Source organism: Nelumbo nucifera, chromosome 5, assembly GCF_055504915.1.
Source record: "Nelumbo nucifera cultivar China Antique chromosome 5, China Antique-T2T, whole genome shotgun sequence".
Classification (NCBI taxonomy): domain Eukaryota; kingdom Viridiplantae; phylum Streptophyta; class Magnoliopsida; order Proteales; family Nelumbonaceae; genus Nelumbo; species Nelumbo nucifera.
Window position 1 is genome coordinate 32283123 of NC_142653.1, and position 24023 is coordinate 32307145.

Consider the following 24023-nt stretch of genomic DNA (forward strand, 5'->3'; position numbering starts at 1 on the left):
GCATATGAATATGTTTTGTTTCGTCTTTATTATGCTGTCGTTACTCGTTAATAGGGGCCGATTCCTGATGTGCGGGCCGGGCGGCTATAACGTCCTGTGGTCATGGCGTGGATAGCAAGGTTTTAAAAATTCACCTATAAACGGAATCGCTTTAACCTTCGGTTTTGGGTTAGCGGTTCAATCACTTGGGTCAAGTAATTTGACATGTAATATTATAAATAATTATAAATATACGAATCATATATTTAAATAATAGCAGTTTTCTTAGAATATGCCTACACTACCATTTATACAGATTTGGTCAAGTTTTTTATACACTTGTAATAAATTTGGATGCCACATGTAAGAGATATTATTATCTAAGACTCATCATGACTCAGTATGATTTTTCAAAACCTCAAGATAGACCCAGTCATTGAGTTTTATTGTACTAAACAGTAAAACTATGACCACTAATAAAAGTTGTCATGTAACCATTTAAGTGGTTTACATGATCAAACTACCCTTGAATGAACAATCAAGCTTATTAAATTTTTTTTTGATAAAATCACACCTGATTTAGACCTAGGCCCACACTAGGCCTGTAAATTTTATTGTTAGGCCTAATGTAATACTTCAACGTGGTTAAGCTTGAAGTATTTAATAAGATTAACTAGCCATTTCAGGGGTAACTTTTTCATGAAAATATTTAATAAGGTTGATTAGCCATTTTAGGGGTACTCTGGTCATGTAAAAATTTCTTACATGTACAACTTCTATTAGGTTGCATTTAGATGTGCTGTAAATCCTGGTTTGGTGTACGTTTACACTCTGATCTAAATTTGCGGCTGTTTGGATGGGGTGTAAAAGTACACTGAAGATCGGTGTAAACTCAATTATTGAAACCTTTTTACTTCGATTATCAATGTATAAAATACATCGATTTTTTTTAATGTAAAACTCGATCAAAGCAATGGCTCTTTCTTCCCCCTCTATCTCTCACCATCGAGTTAACTTTCACCAGCACCCTCCACCACCGTTAAGCTTCTTTCCATCATAGTTTCCGACTTTGTGTGACCCCCTTCTCTCTCTCTCTCTCTCTCTCCCCTTTATGTTCTCTCTTCTGACTTTGTTGTCGTTTTTGACTCAGTGCGGCCTCCTTCTCTCTTCCACTCCCTCTCTCTCTCTCTCTCTCCCGATTCCATTGTCGTTTCCGACTCCGTGCGACCCCCCTCTCTCTCTCCATTCTCTATTCTATCTTCGGACTTCGTGCGACCCCCTTCTCTCTTCCTCTCTTCCTCTCTCTCTCTCTCTCCACATTCTCTATTCTCTCTTCCGACTCCATCGTTGTTTCCGACCGTGTCACCCCATTTTCTATTCTCTCTCATGATTTACATTGATCTTCCAAAGACACAACAATGTAAAACTAAACATTGACTGGTTCATCTTTTGGCTGACATGTTTGGCCCTTTTCCTTTTACATTGGTGTACTTTTGTATTTACACCGCACCCAAACACAACCTTAATGGTCACTAATGGTTATCTATAGAAATCTTAATAGAAGGTGAGTTTTGGACAATAAAACTCAATGACAAGGGCTCTCTAGAGGTTTTGAAAAGTCATGATGAATTTAAGAGAATTGTGAAAAGTCATTGTCAGCTTTAGATAATATCCCATTAGATGTGATTTAGATCAATAAATTTATAAATAATTCTCAACTTTTAGCAAGAAAAGGAACGAGAAAAGAGAAGAAAATAGTAGAGCGAAGAAGAAAATAGAGAAGAAAGGGAGGAGGAGTTAGTTCAATCCCTATCTCCTAGCTCTCTAATCTTTTATTAAACTTGTTTAATGAAGGCTAATTACAGATCTGCCCTTAAGTAAGTGGCCAACTTATCACTTAAAAAAAAGAAAAGAAAAAAGAGTTAACAAGTCCATCAGAATTAGGCCCATTAACATCTAAACAATATAAGAGAACAATACTAAATAAAAATAAATCACTAGGGCCCATTTGGCCTAGTCTCTCTACACTCCCCCTAAAGCTGAGCATAGATATCAATCATGCCCAATTTGCTTATATAATGTATCAGCTTCCCTTTTGGAATACCTTTTGTTAAAACATCAGCCAATTATTCTTCGAAAGCAACAAATGGAAAATAGACCTCCCCTGAAGCAACTATCTCCTCTATAAAATGTTTGCCAACCTCTATTTGCTTAATTCCATCATGCTGGACCAAATTATGTGCAATGTTAATAACTACCTAGTTATCACATTGGCTTTTCACAATCAATACCCAATTCTTCCAAAAGTAACCTAAGCCACAATAGTTCTGAAACTCCATGTGCCATTGCCATGTACTCTACCTCAGTTAAGGATCTAACTACTATACACTACTTTTTACTCCTCCATGAAATAATGTTCCCAATACTATAGCACAATATCTCAAGGTAGATCTCTTGTCATCAATACATCCAACCCAATTAGCATCAATGTATGCTTCCAACTTCATGTGTTACCTGAAAGGTAACACAAAACCCTCTCTACAACTACAAATGTGTATCTCTGGGAAAGTGCATGAATTGACTAATGCTACTTATTATATAGGAAATATCTGGCAGAGTCATGTAGAGATATAACAACTTCGCAAGCAGTCTCTAAAACACTCCCATATCAATCAATAGTTTACCCTCAATAACTAGGAGCTTATGATTTAAGTCAATATGAGTGGAAGCTGGTTTAGAACCAAGTTTGTCAGTTGCTGCAAGTAAACCAAGGACATACTTGCATTGAGATATGAAAGTATCATCATTAGACCAAACAACATCAATTCCCAAGAAATATCTGAGGTCACCTAAGTATTCAATATTAAGAAATCTTTTGAGATTAGCTACTTCCTGAGTATCATCACTAGAAACCATAATGTCATCAACATAAACAATTAGATAGGTAACCAAGGAGTTTCTTCTCTTAATAAATAAAGTATGATTAGACTAAGTCTATATAAAATTGAAGGCACCAAAAGCAGCTCGGAATCTCTCAAACCATGCTTTAGAAGATTGTTTGAGGCCATATAGAGGCTTTCTCAATTTACACACTTTCCCTTGCAATCCCTTTCCATACACCCCTAGAGGTAAAGGCACTCATGTAAATCTTCATTCAAGAAGACATTTTTAACATCAAATTGGTGAAGAGGCCAATCAAAAGTAGCAATAAGAGATAACAAAACTCAAACTAAAGTCATTTTTTATATAGGGGCAATGATTTTTAGGTAATCAACACTATACATTTGAGTATAACATTTATTAACCAACTGAGCCTTGACCTCTCAATAGTACTATCGAATGATACTTGATAGTGAACATCCATTTACAACCAACTAGTTCCTTCCCCTGAGGCAAGTCCACAATATCCCAGGATGTGGTTCTTATGTAAAGCATCTAGTTCAATCCGCATAGCATCCCTCCATTTAGGTCTAGATAAATCTTTTGGGACAAACCTAGGGATAGTATGTGTAGAAACAAAGGCAAAAAATGAATAATAGGTTGGGGAAAAAAGGTTGTAGGACAGATGTTTGGAGATGCAATGCGTTATATACTTCATTTTGCCTTTGCGAAGGGCAATAAGAAGATCAAGGTTTGGGAATGTATTAGGAGGGGTAGAGGAGGTTGATCTATTGCCTCAGTAGTAATGGGAGGTATAAGATGCTCAATTGAAGGAGGGGAAACAACTTACTCACACCTTAATCTTTGTCTTTGGTACAATCGTTGGAGAATAGGATGAGAAGTAAATGTTAGAGGATGAACCGAATGAGGAGGGGGAACTGGAACATGTGAAAGAGACTCAACGGAAGGAGACCCAATAGAAGTAGACGACTTAACAGAGAACACAAGAGGAACGGAAAGAGGAACAGTTGGGGACATAGTAAACAATTCTTTTGAATGCTTCTCCTCAGGATAGGTGCCAAAGAAAAGAATAGACTATGTAAATGTGACATCCTTAGATACAAAATGGGTGCCACTGATTGGATCAAAACAGTAATATTCCTTCTGTGTGGAGGCATACCTTAAGAAAATGCACTTTCATGCTTTAGGCTCAAATTTATCTCTAGTGATTGTGAACATGGACAAAGTAAGTGCACCAAAAAATTTAAAGGGCAAGAGAAAAGAGCTCCTCATCATGAAAGAGAATGTTAAATAGGGTTTTGAAACCCCAAACCCAAGACAATATATGATTTATCAAATATGTAGCTATAAGGGCAACACTTAATAGGAACATGAGATGCAAAGAGGAGACTTCTTGCCTCCTCAATTCTATATATCGGTTCTTCTTTTTCACCACTCCATTCTGTTGTGGAGTGTACGAACAAGAACTCTAGTGAATGACCCCAAAGGCATTAAAGTAGGATGAAAGGTTCTTCTCAAAATATTCCTTAGCATTATCAGATCGGAATATTTTGATCTGGGTGTTAAATTGAGTAAAAATAAGTTCATGAAAGTTCTGCGCAATAGTTGGTACTTCACCCCGAGATCTCATAAGGTAAATCATCAATGGAAAGGATAAAAATACTTATAACCCCATAAAAGATAAATGGTATCGCCCCCACACATCAGAGTGCACAAAATAGAAAGGAGAAATTGATCTTTTATTACTCATTGAATAATAATATCTATAATGTTTTGCAAGTTCACATAACTCACAATAAAGACTTAATAGATATATTCCTTTAAACATTTCCAGAAACAAATGATTTAAAGCAAAAAAAGGCAAATGATCAAAACGTAAATGATATAACATGACTCTATTAATAGGCTCCGATGAAACAAACTTCAAAGCTACTCCACTAGGTGGTCCAAGACATTTATTTATCTGGTATATCCAACAAGTATATTCCGTTCACCTCATGACCACTCCCAATCGTCATTTGAGATTTCATGTCCTAAAAAACACAATGAGTAGGAAAGAATATTACACTACAATTCATGGATTTATTCAAAATAACGGATAAAATATTGGTGTTGAGTTTGAGAACATAAACGACATAGGATAAAATAAGGGAGTTAAAGGCTTTGATATCCCTCTTGTTGGAGATGGTAGCAAGAGACCTATTAGCAAGTGATGTTTTTTCTTGGTTAGAAATGAGCTGATATTAACAAAAAAAGATTAGACATGTTGGTCATATAGTCTAATGCACCAGAATCAATAGTCCAAGAGGATTTTACGATTACTTGATATAGTAGCATGGTTTGTAGAAGCACGGACACCTAAGTGAGCAAATGCAGATGAAATGGTTTTGCTTGAGGAGTTGGATATTAAAATACTAGTCTTCAGGTGATTAATTAGCTCCTATACCTCTCAAATTTTGCCTTTACTACTACTAGATGCTCCACAACAGACTTCTCCTCAATTTTCCTATTCCTACCTTCAGGTACCATAGCAATATTTGCATTCTTAGGCTTCCTAATTTGACCACCAGTTTGACCATCCTTCTTAGAATTGTTATTGTTCCGAAACCTCTCTTGAAGAAGATCTAGATGTAACTTCCAACAGGTGTCTTTGGTACGTTTTAGTTTCTTGCAATATTCATATATTACCTCTTTCTTTTTTGTCGGTCCCTTTGGCTTTATTCCAACATGTGCATAATATTTTGAAGGTGGTCCTTGTAACTGTACTCGCTACCTACTCTCTTCACTACTCAACATAGATTATGCTTGGGAAAGAGTTATTTCATCTCTAGCCAGAATGTTCTATTTTGTAACATCAAACTCAGGGTTGAGTCCTGTACGAAACTCAAACACCCTATTTCTTTCTACCAGCTTCCTAAATGTCTCTACATCCTTGGTTCTCCCCCATACAACTATCTTCATTACATCAATTTCCTACCATAATGATTTCAACATAGAGTAGTAAACAACTACACATGTCTTAAATTGTTCACATGATTCTTTAACTTATAAGCTCTTAAAGCATTCAATTTCTGAGAATGTCTCTATAACACCATCCTAAATGTCCTTGGGTGGAGTCACTCAGAGGTAATGCTAACTTATGTGAGGCTGCATAGAGTTGACTAACCACCCAATTACTATATAATTTTCCTGTATCCATTTTTCATGTGCAGGATTAGTTTCTTCTTACTGCCTATGAGATACCCTAGTTTACCTCTACTACAAATATAAATCTTTATAGATTATGCCCAAGCCAAGTTATTTGTTCCATCCAGTTTAATTGTGGTTACTTCAATAGAAAAGGAATTTAGTGGACCAACCCTGGACATTGGAATATGCTTCAAACTACTTCTAGATTGCTTCATTGACCAAACAAAAATCCAAAAACAAGAATTTTAGTCTATATGGACCTAATTGAGGTTAGTCTAGTACCTATAGGTCCCAAAATTAGGGTTTCACTATACCTAGTCCATGGGAGAACACGAAGAAGAGTCAATCGCTCCTACCAGAGCTTCTTAAACTATTTCCAACTTCAATCGCCCTCTTCTGAAGATAAAAAGGAACTCCCCAAGCACTAAGCACCACACCCAAACAATCTTCTTACCCTATAACTACAAACTCTCTACTTGGCTAGGGTTTTGGGAAAAAAAATCAACAACCTCACTTTCTTGGCAATCTATATCCAAATTCTCTCTCTCCAAACCCTCTACCAACTAGGCACTAAAGTTCTCTGAACAGTTAGCAACTCATATCTCCGTACACTCTTCTAATCGAAGGGTGTATGGAAAAAAAAGGAAAAGAAAAGAGAAAACAGAAGAAAACAGAAGAGAGAAGAAGAAGAAGAAGATGGAGAAGAAAGGGAGGAGGAGTTAGTTCAATCCCTCTCTCTTAGCTCTCTAATCTTTTATTAACCATGTTTAATCAAGACTCATTATAGATCTGCCCTTAAGTGGGCGGCCAACTCATCACTTTGTTAAAAGAAATAAAAAAAAAGGATTAACAAGTTCACCAGAATTAGGCCCAATAACAGCTAAACAATATAAGAGAACCATACTATATAAAAATAAATCACTAGGGCCCATTCGGCCTAGTCTCTCTACACCATTAAAAAATGTAAAGCACACATCTAACCGAAAGAGACCCCAATTGTTAGGTTTGTTAGATGATTGAGCTAGATTTCTTACCCTCTTATTAATCTCTCTGTTTCCTTTGTCTACTTTCCAAAAAAACTAAAATAAACTATTTTCACCTTGTAGGAAATTAGAAGGATGAAAATATTTTCCTCTTTAACAATAGTCACCGGAACAAGAGATAGAGGACACCTATGGTCACTTTCATAAGTCACTACAACCTTGGATTGTTTTTGGTTATTGCTGCAAATCTTGGGTTGTCAATGCAAAGACAAATAATGAAATGGAAACTTGAGGCTTCATATAAGAATTAGGCCCCATTGCTAGTCCAAGCTCTGGTTGCCACTAGAATAATGTTTAGACTCCATAGAGAAACAAGAGAGTGGAGATAGGGTCACTAGTGCAATGGTCTCCTCTCCTTGATTCCTTTTGTCCTTCATCACCAAGCCTTGGGTCATCATTAAGTGGTTGAAAGTCTGAGATAGTGACACTGAGACTCATCTGTGAGGGTAAGCCCTAAAATAAAAAACTATCAAGGCATTCAAATATTGAATGGGAGATTTGGGGGTTTTATTTTTATTTTATATTATTTTAAATTAATTTTAAAAAGTGACATATGAATTGCTGCTCGCATTGAACAATTCAATGGTTGAACCTTTCGGGTCAGGGGTTGACCCATTTAGGTCGGTGATTTTTTGACATTTTCAACATTTTTTTAGCAAAAAAGTGCTCCTAGACATAATTGGACCCAAAACCTCGACATGGGCCGTGCTGGGCTGCCCCCCAAAATATCTTAGGGGAGGGAGGCACGACACGAGATAGCCCGCATGCTGGCCCGACCCTGCCTGCACTTGGCATGGGCTGCACACGGGTTGTGTCGTACCGACCCAGCACTACCTGTTTTACACCTCTAACGGTGTTTGATTCTGTTTATCATTTACTTGAAAAATGATGCTAGTTCAGTGCTACATAGGCAATTTTTCAATTTTCAACTTATGTGATGCTTAGTGATGCCTAATTGTCAAAAAACATCAAAAAACGTTTTTCAACCAATTTTTCTTGTTTTTCAAGTTGAATACCATGTAAAATGTTTATTAAATAAATGACAATGCAACCAAAAACAACTCCTAAATGTTGCTACAAATTAATTACGAAAATCTAATAACATCATGTGACACATGTAATTAATTTATGGACAAATTTTTTAAACTGCCCCTACTATTTAGTTAATTGACAAATTATACCCTTACTACTTAACAGTGTCCCTTTTGCCCTTGGTATCTTTCTCATTTAACCTAATTCGAAAAACCTACTTTTCATTCTCCCCTTTCTTTTGAAGCACAGTGGCAAATCGAAAGAGACAGGTGGCAATGCTAGATCTACGGTCGGCAATGAAATAACCCCCTCCACTTCTGGCCTCTCTCTCTCTCCCTCCCTCACTCCCTCCCTCCCTGTCGTTCTCTTTCACTCCCTTCCCTTGTTTTATCACTGCTACTACAACTCGTTGCAACGGCGGATTTAAACTCTATTGTAGAAAAGGCCAATTGAGATTGATGCATGGGAGAATACCAACTCACTACCTGATTCAATCGAGATGACTTCGTGACATTGAGGATTTCGTTGACCACCTGAAACAACAAGTTAATGTACCTCGTGAACTTCCTCAACTTTTCGATTTGCTCTTCTGGTCCAACTCCTGCAATTGCCCCAATAACACAGATCCTTCCAGCAATACTGCGGTCTTGCGAAGACGGATGAACTCAAGCTGTTCCAAGCCAACATTAGATAGTCCAATAGACCTGAGATCAACAACCTGCCTTGCAACCAGTCCCTCTGGCCCAATCATTCTTACTTGTTCCTTGACCACACGAATGATCTTTGAAGGCAAAACCCCAATGGTTTCCGTGGCGATGTGCTCGAATCAAAGGCCAGAAGAGCATCTAGCATCTCTAACTAGAACTGCCACATCCTTGCCGAAGACCTTATGGTTCGTTGGCTTCCCACATCGGAGATATCGTGAATCAGAAACATGTTGTGAATTATCTCAACGGCGCATGCTAATGGCATGGCCATCGACAAGCTCACATGCGGCAATGCAGAGAACCATATGTACACGCTTGCCGTCACGCAAGAAGGGATTAGCGTATGGCTTCGTGGATCTTGATGGGGTCTTTGAGGAAACAACCTTGTTGAGGGCTTGATTAACGAAATTTGCCTTTGAAGCATGTAAGCCTTGAAATTGAAAGTGGTCTCCTAGGCTTTTTCTTCAGTCTCCTCCTTTGCGGTATGCACGACAGAGATAGAGACATAATATGCATCATCTTCTCCTTGTAGGTAGGAAAGAGGCGGGTATCCTTCTTGTCTTTAGGCTTGTCCAGCCTGCAACAAAAGTAGCAAAAAAACTGAGAGTCGGCTAAAAACCTAGCTTTTAGGGTTTCCCTCTATAAATGGACGGTGCCTTAGCTGGCTCGGTCCTAGCTAAAAACCTAGTTTCTTGTAACAAGACTACCAGAGACAAAACTTTTTGTCTCCTCAAAACATGGTTGCCGTCACAGGGACTAAGGGTAATATCGAGATTTAAAATTTTTTATACATTAGTTTAAGACAATAGTAAATGATAAGTCTATAGTTTGTAAATTAACTAAAGAGTAGAAGTTAAATAGTTTAAAAAATTTGCCCTTAATTTATTAATCAATTATGAGGTATGCGATGTCAGCATCCTTGGTGTCCCATATCTGGAGTAGGAAGTATACCATTACATGATAGTATATAAAAAGGCTCTCTCTCATTCTTAAGTCAATTCATGGCTAAACTTGGCTGGAAGTATGCTCTGTGCTTGTCTTCTTCAATCTTTTTTAATATTTTGTTCCTCAGTTTCCTTCTTCGTCCTCAAGAGCCAAGGCTTACTTGGAGCAGAGAAGCGGCCAGGGAAGCCGAAGCCATCGCTTCTCTTTCTTGTTCTGGCCATGGCAGGGCCTACTTAGACGGCTTGGTTTCTCAAGGAAAACCTGTTTGCTTGTGCCACACCTGTTATGAAGGCCCTGATTGTTCAGATTTCTCTCCCGGCTGTCCTGCAGACGTTGATAGGTAAAATCCCTTCCCCCCCCTCTCTCTCTCTCTCTGATCTAATGAGAATCATGTTCATATCTTAAGAACAGAAGTATACTTAGTTCCCAACCGAGGAAAACTTTCTTCTTGGAACCTGTAACTCGACCCACTAATTCTTGCTCTATCTCGATCGGCCGGTGACGTATGATACCGGAGGACCAACCGAGCCCTCCCCTCATGAATTTTGGTTACCACTCCCATGATAACGTACGGTTGAATGGTTGCAAGTTTTTCCGGTACCTTTACCAGAAAGGTAAAAATAGTCTTTCCCAAACTAAATATTGTAAATTACAAACAGTCACCCTGTACCTTTTTAAAAACAGCCACCCTTTACCCGGTGGTGGTGCCCAACCCCACAAATTTTGTTTTGCACAAAGACTACTCTCTTGAGCGTTTGGATGCCAGCACTTGTTCAAAAATATATACTCTGTGGAATAACCGAATAAGGCCGGGTTAAAAGGACTCCGAATGAATAGACACAGACAGATTTCTTATAGGCAGGAGATCCCATTTTGTCTAAAAGAATTCGGATTTGGCACTCACAATTGGTATTTACACCGTTTTTACAGCCCTTTTTATGATTTTTTTTTTTACGGTATGTTAGGAACATTTTCCTATGAATAAAAAGATACAATTATGAAAATGTTCTTGATGCATAATTGGCGATGACTTAAAATGATGTGAGGACAATTTTGTGAGGATTGAATAAAGCGAGGCCATATCATTGCATCAAAGACCATAACTTAATAGTTTTAGCCCATTATTACTCCAAGTGGAATAGATGATTTCTCTTCCCAGCACCTTGACCCTACTGTCAGCATTTTCTCAGTACCTTCATAGAGTGTTGCTTTAAGCATTTCTAAATTTCCAATCTACCCCGAATTTTGAGACCATTTGCCTTTTCAATTCAGTTTTTATAAAATTTTAATTCTCACGTATTTCTTTCAACTTTATTTCAACAAATTCTTTGTCTCACAATATTTCTAAAATTTTAATTCTTCCAACCTTTTAAAAGCTTCAAAAGTATCTCTGTCAAAAAGAAAAAAAAGCCAGGGGTGACTATTACAACACCTAAGTGCATCGTGCAGGGTGAATATCTGTAATTTTATCCTTTCATTTTTTTAGGGATCCTGTAATTTGGGTCTAGTGTCACTTTGGTCCCTGAATTTTAAAGTGCGACAATTTAAATTTTGATAAGAGAGAACTGCCCTCACAGTTTTCAGGGATTTTTGGACTGTAATTCCCTTCAGAAATTGAATTTGCAGCCCTTTCCTAGTCTACTAGTAGCTCCTTATAAACCACATCCTGCCCGTGAATTTAACATCAATCTATGGTCAGGATTCAGTCCACTCATAGTCTAGTAGTAGTTCCACCTATGGGTGGACTGAACGGTAAAAAACCCCAGTTTTTATTGCATTTCCTTTATTACAATCTAAAATTTCGTTTTACCATATAACGTAAATCATATAATTTCTATATTGGAATATTTGATTTTATTTTAAAAGTCAATACTATATTGAAATAAAACCAACTTTTGGGTTTACCTTTGAAAACAAAATTAAGAATTTAAGAACATATTCTTTTTTTAAGATTCCAAAATAAATAAACAAAAAAAAAAACATTGAGTGTCGTATACCTGCACTAGCCCGTAGCACTAAAATGCCAGAGCCACGTACGCATGCATTTGGAGAACTATGCAACCATTGACAAAAAGCATGGCAAAGTATGTATTGGTCTCTATTAATTGTTTATTCTTATCTCTTTTTCTTTTCTGATAAAGAAGGCATGGTGATGTCTACTGCTCACCGAACTGACTGATTTTTTGTGTGGGATGTCATTGTTGGGTCCATATTTGATTTTTTTTTTTTTTTAAAAAAAAAGAGTTAGTACCCATCTTAATCAGTCATCATCTTTAGATATATTATATGACATTTAAAAAGATAAAAATATCCTTCAAGTATCATCTAATTTTCTTTTTTATTAATCATTCATACGTTGATAAAAAATGAACAGTTCTAAATCCTTACCTTTTCTGTTTAAGAAAGTTGGGGTCACCAACATATCAATTGACCCCAACTTTCTTGAATAAAAGAGAAAAAGATTTGAGACTGTTCATTTCTTGTTAATGTTTGAATGGTTAATATTTCGGCCACTGTACCGCCCTAATATGTATGATAGCCCTCAGATCTACTGTTTCTCTCTGAGTTTTTGAGAATATCCTAGAGTTTCTTTCTTCCCACAATGTCCAACATACTGCAGCCCTTAGTCCTCTCCACATTGTCCTTCCCCTTTTTATCCGCCACCTGAAAAAGGAAGGGGAGAAAAAGCCTTGCAAGTCTGATGGGAGATTCTAGATGCATCCAAATAAGGAGAAAACCCAATCCCAAATTGACCTCGTGAAGTGGTAAGACACCAGTAGGTGAAAACCAGTCTCCCCATCTGCTTTACACAGAACACACCACTGAGGTGACAAGCAAGTATTGGGTCTCTTCTTTTGAAGTAGATCACCAGTGTTGATTCTTTCTAGATAGGCTTCCCAACAAAAACTACCAACCTTAGGGGGTATAGCTCTACACCAAACCTCACCAACATGGAAAGGGGGAATGGTAGGACTGGTGGACTGATTTAAGACTTTGCAGAACGAAGCACAAGAGAAAATGCCATTAGGAATAGGTGTCCAAACCTATTGTCCATTCTCACGGGCATATCATCATTTTCTTCTTCATGGCCTTTTTGTTTTTCTGAGAGGGTATCATGTTCATGTTATTTTTTATTTTTTTCTGAAAGGCCGATACCTTCCAAACCTATAGTCCCACTCTGCCGCTCAGGCCAATCGAATCATATTCATTTTTTATATGGCACAGAATCAGATTCTATTGTTCTTGGTAGAACCGTAGAATGTAGAAACTAGAAAAAGAGGAGTCCCGATCAGCTCACTCACACAACACGTCTCAGCCGTACATCGGGAACATCTTCCTCCCGAGTTTATGCGTATTTGACCCCCAGGCCCCAGTCACACGCCTGACGCCTCCGATGCCGAGTGATAATCTCACCTACTGGATGGGATGGGTCATCGGCAGAAAGAAACATATATGATAATAGGTTTCTCGGTTGGTTGCGTCGGCAGTCGGGATCTGCAGGTCTTGCTATTCATTAATCTTCTCTGTGATTCTCTCAATCTCTCTGAAAATCATGGATAAAATCCATGGCTTAAAGTATGTACTGTGCTTGTCTTCTTCCATCCTCTTTGAATTTATTATTCCTTGGTCTCCTTTTCTGTCGTGAGGAGACGGAGCTTACTTGGAGCAGAGAAGCAGCAAGGGAAGCCGAAGCCATCGCTTCTGTTTCTTGCTCTGGTCACGGGAAGGTCTTCTTAGAGAGTTTCATCTCTCAAGGAAAGACTGTCTGTCAGTGCAATCAGTGCTACAAAGGGCCGGATTGCTCACAAGTCACAAGTCTTACCTGGTTGTCCTGCACATGCTGATGGGTAACACCTTCCCTCTCTTTCTCTCTCTCTCGGTATAGTCTGGGATTTCATAGCGTGCAACTGTGCAAGGTTCTAGGTGCTCCATTACAGGAGTTGGGATGTCATCATGCCAGTGGGTCGGATTAGGTGGTAATTGGCTTGGGGTTGGGGTCGGGTCAGTCTTAATCGGGGCTTTGGAACAGATTCGGTTTGGGGTGAACCCATACTGACCCGATCTGTTGACGCTGCAGCCTTGAATACATTAGCACATATAATATCAATTGGGGATGTAGGCATGCTTTACATGAGGCGGGGCGGGAATTGGGATCTGCTCCTCACTGAGCGCGCCTCACACACACCCACCTTGAATCGTGACAGGATATGCTCCTCACAAATAGGCGCCTCACAGGTACATCCACTATGCATTTGGAACATCTCCCATGAATAATAACCAATAAGTATGGTAGATGTTCCCAATGCATGATAGAATGTGCGTGTGAGAGGCGCTAGGTGTGAGGAGCAGACCCGGTCTCCCCTAAATCGGGAGATGTTCCCGATGTGCTGTAAGGTCGGTGTGAGTAAGGGTGTCAATGAACCAGTTTTGGATTGGACCTCATGCAGTCCAAAATCAATTTGAACGGACCAACAAGACATTGGATTGGATCAATCCGATCCAAAATATTTATTAGATTGAATTGGACCTGATCTGTCCATAATAAATTTATATTGGATTGGGTTGGATTAAGCCTACGGCTGTTCACGGGTCGGGTTGGATCGGTTTACTGGCGTTTTTTCAACCGACCCGATATGGTCGGTTTACCTAGAAATAAAATCGAAATCGATCCAGTACTAAGTAAAACCGACCTGGTCGGTTTGAATCGATTTGGGTCGGTTTGTGAATGATTCTTTCGGTGTGAACGGTAAAGGATTCAAGTCTAAGAAAGCAAAGGCTGGATGCCTGGAAATTAAAAATTATTTGATGGATTAAAATTGATATTTTATATATTAGAAATTTTATATATAATATGTATATTTCTGAAATATATATATATAGTAAAACTGAAATATATCATATATATATAATATCTATATATATATATCTAAGTCGTGAAAACCGAAACCGAATCGAACCATCGGTTTATGTTTTTTTGTAACCCGAAACCGATCGATGCTGAAGAAAAATTGGCCAACTCAGGTTGGTCGGTTTGGGTCTTGTTATGAACAGCCCTAATTAAGCCAATATCTGATCCATTGATATAAGATAAGAATATAAGTGCCAATAGATCGAAATTGGGTTCAAACCAATCTAAATCAAAACGAATTTGAACAGATTGGACGGTCCAGACATTGAATTGGACCGGTCCAAAATGATCCAAAATATTTATTGGATTGGATTAAACTTGGTCCATTTGTAATGGACTCACATTGGACTGGATCGGATTGGACCAAATCTAGTCCAATTGACACCCCTAGGTGTGAGGTGTGCTTTGTGAAGGAGCAGATCCGGACTCTGGTTTGGTACCCCTTCTTCTTTTAGTCGGATGGGGTCAGGTTCATATTGGTTTGGATTTAGCCAAACCCATACCAAGTCTTAACCTGTTGACATCCCCAAGCTATGTTTGGTTTGAATGAAAAGGTAAGGGAAGGAAGGGAAAGACAGGAAAACCAATAGAAGATTTGTAAAAATTTCCCTTCCTTTTCCTACATTTTAGTTCAAACCAAGCATAAACGACAGTGCTATTCTAAGTTCTAACAATCGAGTCAATGACTCGTGCATCAAATGGATGGGCTCCAAATCAAACGTATGTCTATGCTGAAGTGAGCAAAGAATCAGATATAAGTACTTAATAAATATTTTTTGTTTAAATTATTTAAAGGGTGGGCTGAGGCCTAAGGGTATTTTATGGGCAACAGGACAAGTGCCACAAAATTTATTCTGCTTATTCAATGTGCTATCTTGTGCGTCTACATGATCCAAATTCTAAGATATTAACTATTAAAATAATATTATTAAGGGTAAGTTGCTGAAATCTTTGTTGAAGTTTTTCAGCTTCGCTGAAATTTCTTTTGAAGTTTTTGATTATTGCTGAAATTTCCTATAAAACTTGGTAATCGCACACAGTTGCAAATCTTCTGTTAGAATCCTCTAACAAGAGGCACAAAAATGTCTAAAATACTCATGCAATTACTATTGGTGTTATCTTTTACAAAAAAAAAAAACTTTATAAACAACAAAAAAAATTGAGAATTTAAAATTAAAGCTTTACCTTTGAATAATTGATATCAAGGGAAAATTTGGAAAATAAATCAAACTCAGAAAAAAGATTGAAAGGGTTTGGATTGACAAGTGGTGATTCATATATAAAAAAATTTGGAAAATAAACATCTTGGTCAAAAGCAACCGCATAGATATCTTTGACGTTTTTGTGTCTCTTATTAAAGGATTCTAAGAAAAGGGATCTAATTGCAACTAAGGATTTAGCAGAAATGATTAAAGAGTTATTTGTAATAGCTAGGTAAGATTTAACAATTTGAAAGGAGTGTAAAAACTAAATACAAATATGTACAATCCAAATACATACAGGTTTAACAATACAAAATGCAAGCTGAGCCTTTGACTCAAAGAGTCTGAAATCGATCTTATTATCTCAAATTCGGATGCTCTATTTACATGATCCAATCATATTTGGATTTTATATTTCTCAGTTGATTAACAATTGTGTCGGATCGCGGATGTAAATTTAATTGCATTCGATCTGATTACAATCTAAATCCGGTTATATAATAATATATATTAATTTTAATATAAACACAAATTATATATATATATGCATATATACAATAAATTTAATATTTCATATTATTAATTTATTATATATAAGTTAAAAATAATTGATTTTTAATTTTTTGTTATTTTAAAAAACGAAGCAAAGTTGGATTAAATCCGAATTTGATTGCATCCAATCAAATCCAAATCCAATGTATTTACAACCCATCTTTTAGCCATAAAAAAGTTTAAAGCCTTATGGATAAATATTTTGACATTATATATGATATGTAAATTATATCATATTTTAACATGTAAATTTAATAAAATGTAATTCTCTCATTTTATTATCTATTAGAGCTACTTCTGGCTTTCTTTATATGACTTCAGCTATTACCCTATCCTTTCTTGTTATACCATTCATTCATCTAATCATACATGTATCTGCTTTGCCACATTCTTTTACAAATATGCTATTCCATACAATATGAAGCCTTAAAGTGATTTTATAAAAAAAATTCCTTTATTCACAAATAACATAAGACTCTGGAGACACCCCTCCATTTTGCCCATTTTATTAACTTGTTTTGCCTTTTTTTTTTCCTGCAAAGGATGGATAAAGTGATGGATACAACTACTTGGAAAATCTATGCCATAATGTTTGAACTTTATGCTGTGTTTGGTTGCAATGCAATGTTATTTGTATTAATACAAATGTATAGGAGTGCAAATCAAAAGTGTAAATTTCAGTTTAGTTTTGTTTTAAATTTTGCTTTATTCTGTTCTGGGTCTTAATTTACTTCATTTATACTGTAATCAAAATCAAAGTAAGATAAAATTTGGAACAAAAATAAATCAAAATTTGCATATAAATCATTTGCACTACTATAATTTTGTATTAGTGAAAATGAATTTACACTGCAATCAAACACAGCATTAGGAGAGAACATCTCCATGTGCTTAGCAGAACTTTCTTACGACCCACGACCAGTAGTATTGTTTTGTCTGAGATTGAAAAATTTTCATTTGAAAGCTGGCGTAGTGTATGTGCCACAATGAATTTCGTTTTTTTCTTTTGTTGTGTAATGTGTGTAGTGGGGATCCACTGTTCTTGGAGCCATATTGGATGCGACATGCAGCAAGTAGTGCAATTCTGGTGGCAGGGTATCATCGAATGAGTTATCGCTACAATGATTCTACCATCTCAACAGAGCTCCAGAAGCAAATTCTTCAGCTGCATGCAGTGGTTGGGAATGCAAACACGACCGGAAGATTCATGGTTTTCGGCACAGGCTCCACACAACTCCTCTACGCAGCAGTTAATGCCCTCTCCAGGGATGCTTCACCCTCGCCTGCTAGCGTCGTCACAGCTTTTCCTTTTTACTCGGTTTGTCCTACACCCAGCCTCAACTTTCAATCTATGTTTTCATTGTCAAATAAATCAATGTTTTAAAAACCGACCTGAAACTGGAATTGTTTTGGCTATCGGTTTTTAGTTAGCGGTTCGACTGTTGGGTTTGTATGAATGGTCTGTTATAATTTAAAAAAAAAAAAATTGAAATGGAAAAACGATAAAAAATTATTTATTAGGTCAAACAGGTAAACGGTTCAACTGTCCGGATTAATAGGTCACTGACTAAATTAACATTTTATATTAAAGACCAGGTTTAGGATGAAACGGAATCAGTTGCTTGAACAATTTTTGGGACAAAATAATCCGAACATTCGGGTTAATAACGGTTTCAAAAACATTAAAATAAACCTAGGCATGAGGCATGGGGTTGAATAGAAGTTTATTTATTTATTTATTTTTGTATTATAATTACTAATTTAGGTTTGGATTGACAATGTAGGGCAATGCAGGACAATGTAGCTGCAGTGTATTGTGGCTACAGAGTTGTGTGCAGGAAATCAGAATCTGGGTGCAGGCCAAAATCCCCTAACCTGACTTAACCTATCTACTTTATATCTGAGCTGCCTTATTAGAAAGAGTGAAATTGGGTTTATTGGTAGGGTCCTTGGTTTGTTGTAGTGGAGATTTGATATCAAATCCCACTTTTCAATGTGCGGATGGTTATGTATATGGGATGAGCTTTCTCCTGTATACTATAGTTGTGTAGCCCATTAAAAAAAATAGGAGAGAGAATTAGTTTTAAAGATGATTTTATTAGAGAAAATAATATTAGAGAAATAGGAGGAGGAGAGCATTGAGGTGAGGAGACTCTAGGCCTCTCTCTTTTCTCTGTATTGACCACTGTTTTTAAAACTGGACTGGACCGGATGGTTGGATCAGAAAAACCGGGAACCGGTCACTTGATCGGTTCCGTTTTCTTCCAAAACCATTTTTTCCCCCAAAATTGTTGATTTTGGTCAGCAAACCGCTGAATCAGCCGGTTAACCGTTCGAACGGTTTTGATTGTTTTCCAATTTTTTAAATTTTTTATTTTTTTGTCAAAACGGGCCGACCGTTTGGGTCAAACGGTCAGACCGTTTGAACCGGTAACCGGACCCCTGACTGGTTCGTTTTTAAAAACCATGGTATTGACATAAACTAGCGGTGACCTGTATCGCACGAGATGTTGTTTAAAAATAAAAAAATATACTTTTTAAGGGAGATAAATGAAATAATAGTGATTCATGAAAGTATTTTATATATTTCTATTTTTCAGATTAGAACAATTCATGAATCAAATCTACGTTAAATTAAATTAATAAAAACAAAGGAAAAAACCTGAACCTAATGAGCAAAACAGAAGAAAAACCTGATAACCCAAGGAAATGAGCAATGATTTGTTTAGATTGGTTCTAAGGATGTCAATGGGTCGGGTTAAATGGTGAACCTGGCTTGATCCAACCCAATAGGGTTGGGTTAGGGTCAATATATTTGGCTTTAGGGTCGGGTTAGAGTTTTGATTATTCAACTCGAGTCGGGTTCAGGTTTTGGCTAACCCGCCCCACCGAGTTATGATACTCTGCATATATACAAAGTATTCTTGTAACTTTTTGATTTCTAACTCTATAGCTTTAAAGTATAAGATTTATTTACATGTTGGTTTTGATTTTTTTCTCTTTTTTTTTTTTTTAAATGGGAAAAGTGACATCTTAGATTTTATAAAACAATTTCTTCACTTAAATTAATGGATTTTAGGTCTTCAAAAACGTGTTAAAAAATACAATTGAAATGCTACGGGTTAGGTTGGGTTGGTATCAGGTTAGACCCTATAAGGTCGGGTCCGATTCAGAAATTATGTATTATAAGGCGGGTCGGGGTCAAGTTGAGGCACTATAGGGTCAGGTTAGGGTTGAGGCAAACCCATGCCAAATCCGACCCATTGACTTCCCTAATTGGTTCACCCCATGTATTAGTGGGCAAATTTGGGGTGGGTTTTTGACATTAATTTGGGTCCAAGCTAAGGTTCATATTTAGGTTGACCCATCACCTAACCCGACCCATCTAATTTATACTATACTTTATTAGAGATAGTCAAAAGGTACTAAGAGATATTTAAGAGGAAAACAAAGATTTAATGGGGAGGGAAGATGTTACAAACATTGACTATTAAGGTTATGGGAGAGAGAGAGAGATTTAAGAATTGTCTTATTTGTAAACTAGCGAAAAGCTCATGCGATGCACGAAAGGGAGAAAAAATGAAAGAGTTAACAAATGAAATCAAATCAAACTTATTATATTTACATTAATAAATGAAATATTTAAATAAATGTTTTTTTAGAGTTCGGTCCCCTTGAAAATTATTTTATTGGTTTTTCAAATGTATTTATGCCCACCCCCTATAAAAACCATCCCCATAAAATAAATTAAATTAGGGATATCAAATAAATTATCATTAAATGAACAATATTATCACAAAAACTAAAAACACCACACCGGTGCATGGATCAGTGTAGACCTCCTTGTAGAAAATTGGATTAGACCACAATGAAGAAATTAGTGCATTGGCTGCCTCTTGAAAGATCAATAGAACCTCCAATTACAAACAGGGTGATAAAGGAAAATAGATCCCTACAAAAAAAAAACATTAATAGGTAGAAAGAGAAAGCTATGTTAAGAGACAAGTTTCTATTATATTAAAATAGGTTCCTTTGGAAATGAATAACTTGTCCTAATTTTTAACAATAAGGAAAGAATTAAGGGAAAAACTAAAAGGAAAAGGGGGAAAGTAACCAGTTTTATAAGATCACTTTGAAACAATAAAGGGTAGCCAATGACTCCATGAAGAAAAAAAAGATACAAAACTTATTGTGATGGTTGATATATGGTAATCTCTAGCAATTACCTAGCAAGTTCCATGTAGCAATAATTACTTTGAGCTAATAAGAGAGTAGTCACCATTTCCATTGAAATAGAAAAAAATAAATAAATAAAGCATTGATACTAATAGACGGAATAGTAGATAAAAAATTATAATATTCAAAAGGTTAAAAAAGAAGAGAGAGGTATGGATGCAAATGGGTTGAATCGGATTCGAATCAGGGTATATTTGAATCCAATCCGATATTATTAATTGCAGATCCGGTCCAACCTCATAAACATGGATTTGAATTTAAATCCGATGAAGCAATTGGATCTTCGGATTTGATTCAATCTGATTTGTTTTTTTAAATAAATAAATTATTAAAAGAAAAATAAATATAACAATTGAAATAAATAAAAACAAAAAATACAAATATCTTTCCAACTATTTTGATCATATATATACGTGTTTTTAATAAAAAATAAATAATATAACAAATTTACAAAAATGCAATATAAATAATATATTTATAAATAAACAAATAACATATATATATATATATATGTGTATGTATTATATTTATATAAATAAATAAATAACACACACACACATATATATATCAGATTAAATCTTCTAGGATCAGATAGGGGGTGATTCAAATTCAATATGTTTTTTTATCAGATCCTATTATCCGATCCGATCTATATATCTAATTCCCACCAAATCTGCAAATATAGGGTTGGACTTCGGAGCGGATACGATCCATTGCACCCTAGAGAGATGGAGAGAGAGAATGGGGCTCTTGAAAAGACAAAGGAAGTGAGTGAGACCTAAAAGACTATAAAGACTTCCAAATTTAGGTGGTGGGAATTAGTTTTTTTTGTCAAATTTAAATTTGAATTTAGGTGATTAAATAAGATGGATTAAAGTGAAACTAATGGTAATTAATTAAGTGGTTAATTAGGAAGGATTAATTAGGTGAATATGGTGTAACGTATAGAGAATAATTTAGGTTATTCTTTGTCAAATTTAAATTTGAATTTAGATGATTAAATAAGAATTAATTATGATTTTTAATATTCTTTGTCAAATTTAATTAGGTGCATTGTATAAGAATTGAGAGGAGGCCTGTGGTGAGAGGTCTCTTACCTGAACTGATGTAGAACACTGATTTGCTATCTATTTGAATAAAAATCACAGGTGTATGAAACACAGACTAATCTTTTCAACTCTTTGAACTCCAAATGGCAAGGAGATAGCGCCCAGTGGAAGAACGTTTCAAATCCCTCCACAAATGTAATAGAATTTGTAACTTCACCAAACAACCCAGATTGCAAGCTAAGGGAGCCAGTTCTTTCAGGCCCAAATGTCAAGACAGTTCACGATCACGCCTATTACTGGCCTCATTATACAGCAATACCAGCCCCTGCAAATGAAGACCTGATGATCTTCACGATCTCTAAGATTACTGGTCATGCTGGCAGCAGATTTGGGTACTACAAATCTATCATCACCCTGCCCATATATTGCATGCGGTGGTTGTAGCTTCTTACTGTAACAATCAGTGCTACTCTTAGAAAATCACATGGCTTGATCTTTTGCAGGTGGGCTCTGATAAAGGATGAACGTGTGTACGAGAGAATGATAACTTATGTAACCCTTAATTCAATAGGTGTTTCTCATGATACTCAGCTCAGGGCTTTGAAGCTTCTCAAGGCCATTCAAAAAGATGGAGGAAAAGAACTATTTGAATTCGGATACAAAACAATTAGGGAACGCTGGGAGAAATTAAGCAAGAGGGTTTCAGCATCAAAACGTTTCTCTGTCCCGAAACTCGCACCTCGATACTGTACTTATTTTCAGAAAATCACCGGGCCTTCTCCAGGTGAGTTTCATTCAGCGTTTAGCTACTGTTGACATTTTGTATAGACTCGTTTCTGGTGCGTCTGTGGATTAAAAAAGTAAAAGAAAAAAACATTATAAGTTGTATGTGTTCATGGCAGCTTATGCATGGTTGAAGTGTGAAAATGAAGAAGACAAAGACTGCTATGCAGTCCTCAAAGCTGCTGGTATTATTGGCCGCGCAGGGGCTGTGTTTGGTGCAGATAGCCGCTATGTACGCCTCAGCTTGCTCAAGAGCCAAGATGATTTCGACTTATTAATGCAGCGAATAGAGAGCTTAGTTTCCGAGGAGGATGGTCCAAGAAGCATTTAATTGAAGAATGACTGTGATCTATAATCAATGGTCTGTTTATTATAAGCTGATCACACCATCTTGCTTAACATCAAATATGCATCTGTAATACATGTTTGATTATGAATTGGGTATTGAAAGAATATAGTGTTGATTATGTACAAATGCAAGGTCTGTTGATTATGCATCTGTAATACACGTTTGATCTGTAATCAATGATCCGTTGATTATATACAAATGCATGTGCAATGTCAATGATATATTTTATCTCCATGTCCTACTCCATGAATGTTTCCCTTGTTTCAATGGTCCATAACATAAAGTTCAGATTTTTGTGTCTAGAGTAATAACTAGTTTGTGGGTATTAAAAGAATTTAGTGTTGGTCACACAACACATCATTTATAAAGCTTGTTTATACACTTCCCTCCTATGCCAGTCTGTGTGGAAAGGCATTTTGCAAAACTATAATGCTTTTCAGCAAGGCATCAACTTCAAGGGAGTTAAGGAGGTGATGGGGCAGCTTGTGTTTCTGGAAATATGTTTGGTTGCCAATTCTTATGAGTAGCAGAATGAGGTAGAGGTTTGGTCCCCTAGCCTAAGGAGAAATCCACAAGATTGGGAGATTACTGATTCTGTTTTAGAGTTGTTGCATCTGCTTAGCAATCAAAGCATCAGAAGGGGGAGGGACGATGTCCAAGAACCTTTTCTTAACTGTTCAGGCCTTCGGAATTAATTGATCGATCAATTCGTTTATTTCGGTTTTAAGGTATTTTGATTATTGGTTTTGGTTTTCAAATTTGATAACTTGGTTAACCAAAAAAAAAAAAAAAAAGAAACGAATTAACCTTGTATATATATATTTGGTATTGCCTTCGTTAGATTTCAGTTTATTTGGTTCAGTTTTTTAACCTAATAAACCAAATGCTAACTCGATCTGGATAAGTACAATTCCCTCAAAGATTTACATATTTCTTTGGACTGTAGCTATTGGAAAGGGTTTAACTTTAACCAAAGGCAGTTTGAGTAGAAGAGGGATGTAAGTTCAAGACCAAGCCTGCCCTTTCTGTAATCGGTGGTGAATGTTTAGATTATCTGTTCATTCACTGCTCAAAGGTGTATGAGATCTGGCTTCACTTGATTAAATCTGCAAATCTGACCTGTGTATGTCCAAACAACATGAGAGAG

The 24023-nt window shown here is 36.5% G+C and overlaps 2 protein-coding genes and 1 pseudogene across 3 annotated transcripts in view; 1 reads left to right on the forward strand and 2 right to left on the reverse strand.

Annotated features, from left to right (window-relative positions):
• Positions 1-419: 419 nt before the first annotated feature.
• LOC104600161 (geranylgeranyl pyrophosphate synthase, chloroplastic-like) lies at positions 420-9782 on the reverse strand (annotated as a pseudogene). Its single transcript, XR_016076385.1, has 3 exons — positions 9767-9782; positions 8630-9428; positions 420-4913 (listed from the first exon to the last, which is right to left on the reverse strand). The product of XR_016076385.1 is annotated as a geranylgeranyl pyrophosphate synthase, chloroplastic-like (transcript).
• A 38-nt stretch (positions 9783-9820) lies between these two features.
• LOC104599967 (tryptophan aminotransferase-related protein 3-like) lies at positions 9821-23075 on the forward strand. Its single transcript, XM_010262732.3, has 5 exons — positions 9821-10136; positions 17486-17777; positions 21844-22136; positions 22248-22528; positions 22647-23075. Exons 1-5 carry the CDS (start codon positions 9853-9855, stop codon positions 22856-22858), a joined length of 1362 nt encoding a protein of 453 aa, XP_010261034.1. The 5' UTR covers positions 9821-9852; the 3' UTR covers positions 22859-23075.
• Positions 17811-24023, reverse strand: part of SOL1 (carboxypeptidase D) — a 49053-nt gene continuing 42840 nt past the window's right edge. Inside the window, exon 15 of the mRNA XM_088888994.1 lies at positions 17811-20411. Coding sequence (XP_088745120.1) covers positions 20380-20411 — 32 coding nt within the window. The 3' untranslated portion in view covers positions 17811-20379. The remainder of the gene's footprint in view (positions 20412-24023) is intronic.

Coding starts and splice junctions, on each gene's coding strand:
- LOC104599967 (XM_010262732.3), top strand. CDS start 9,853: ATGGCTAAACTTGGCTGGAAGTATGCTCTGTGCTTGTCTTCTTCAATC. Junction 10,137..17,485: donor TGTCCTGCAGACGTTGATAG/GTAAAATCCCTT, acceptor TAATGTGTGTAG/TGGGGATCCACTGTTCTTGG. Junction 17,778..21,843: donor CAGCTTTTCCTTTTTACTCG/GTTTGTCCTACA, acceptor TAAAAATCACAG/GTGTATGAAACACAGACTAA.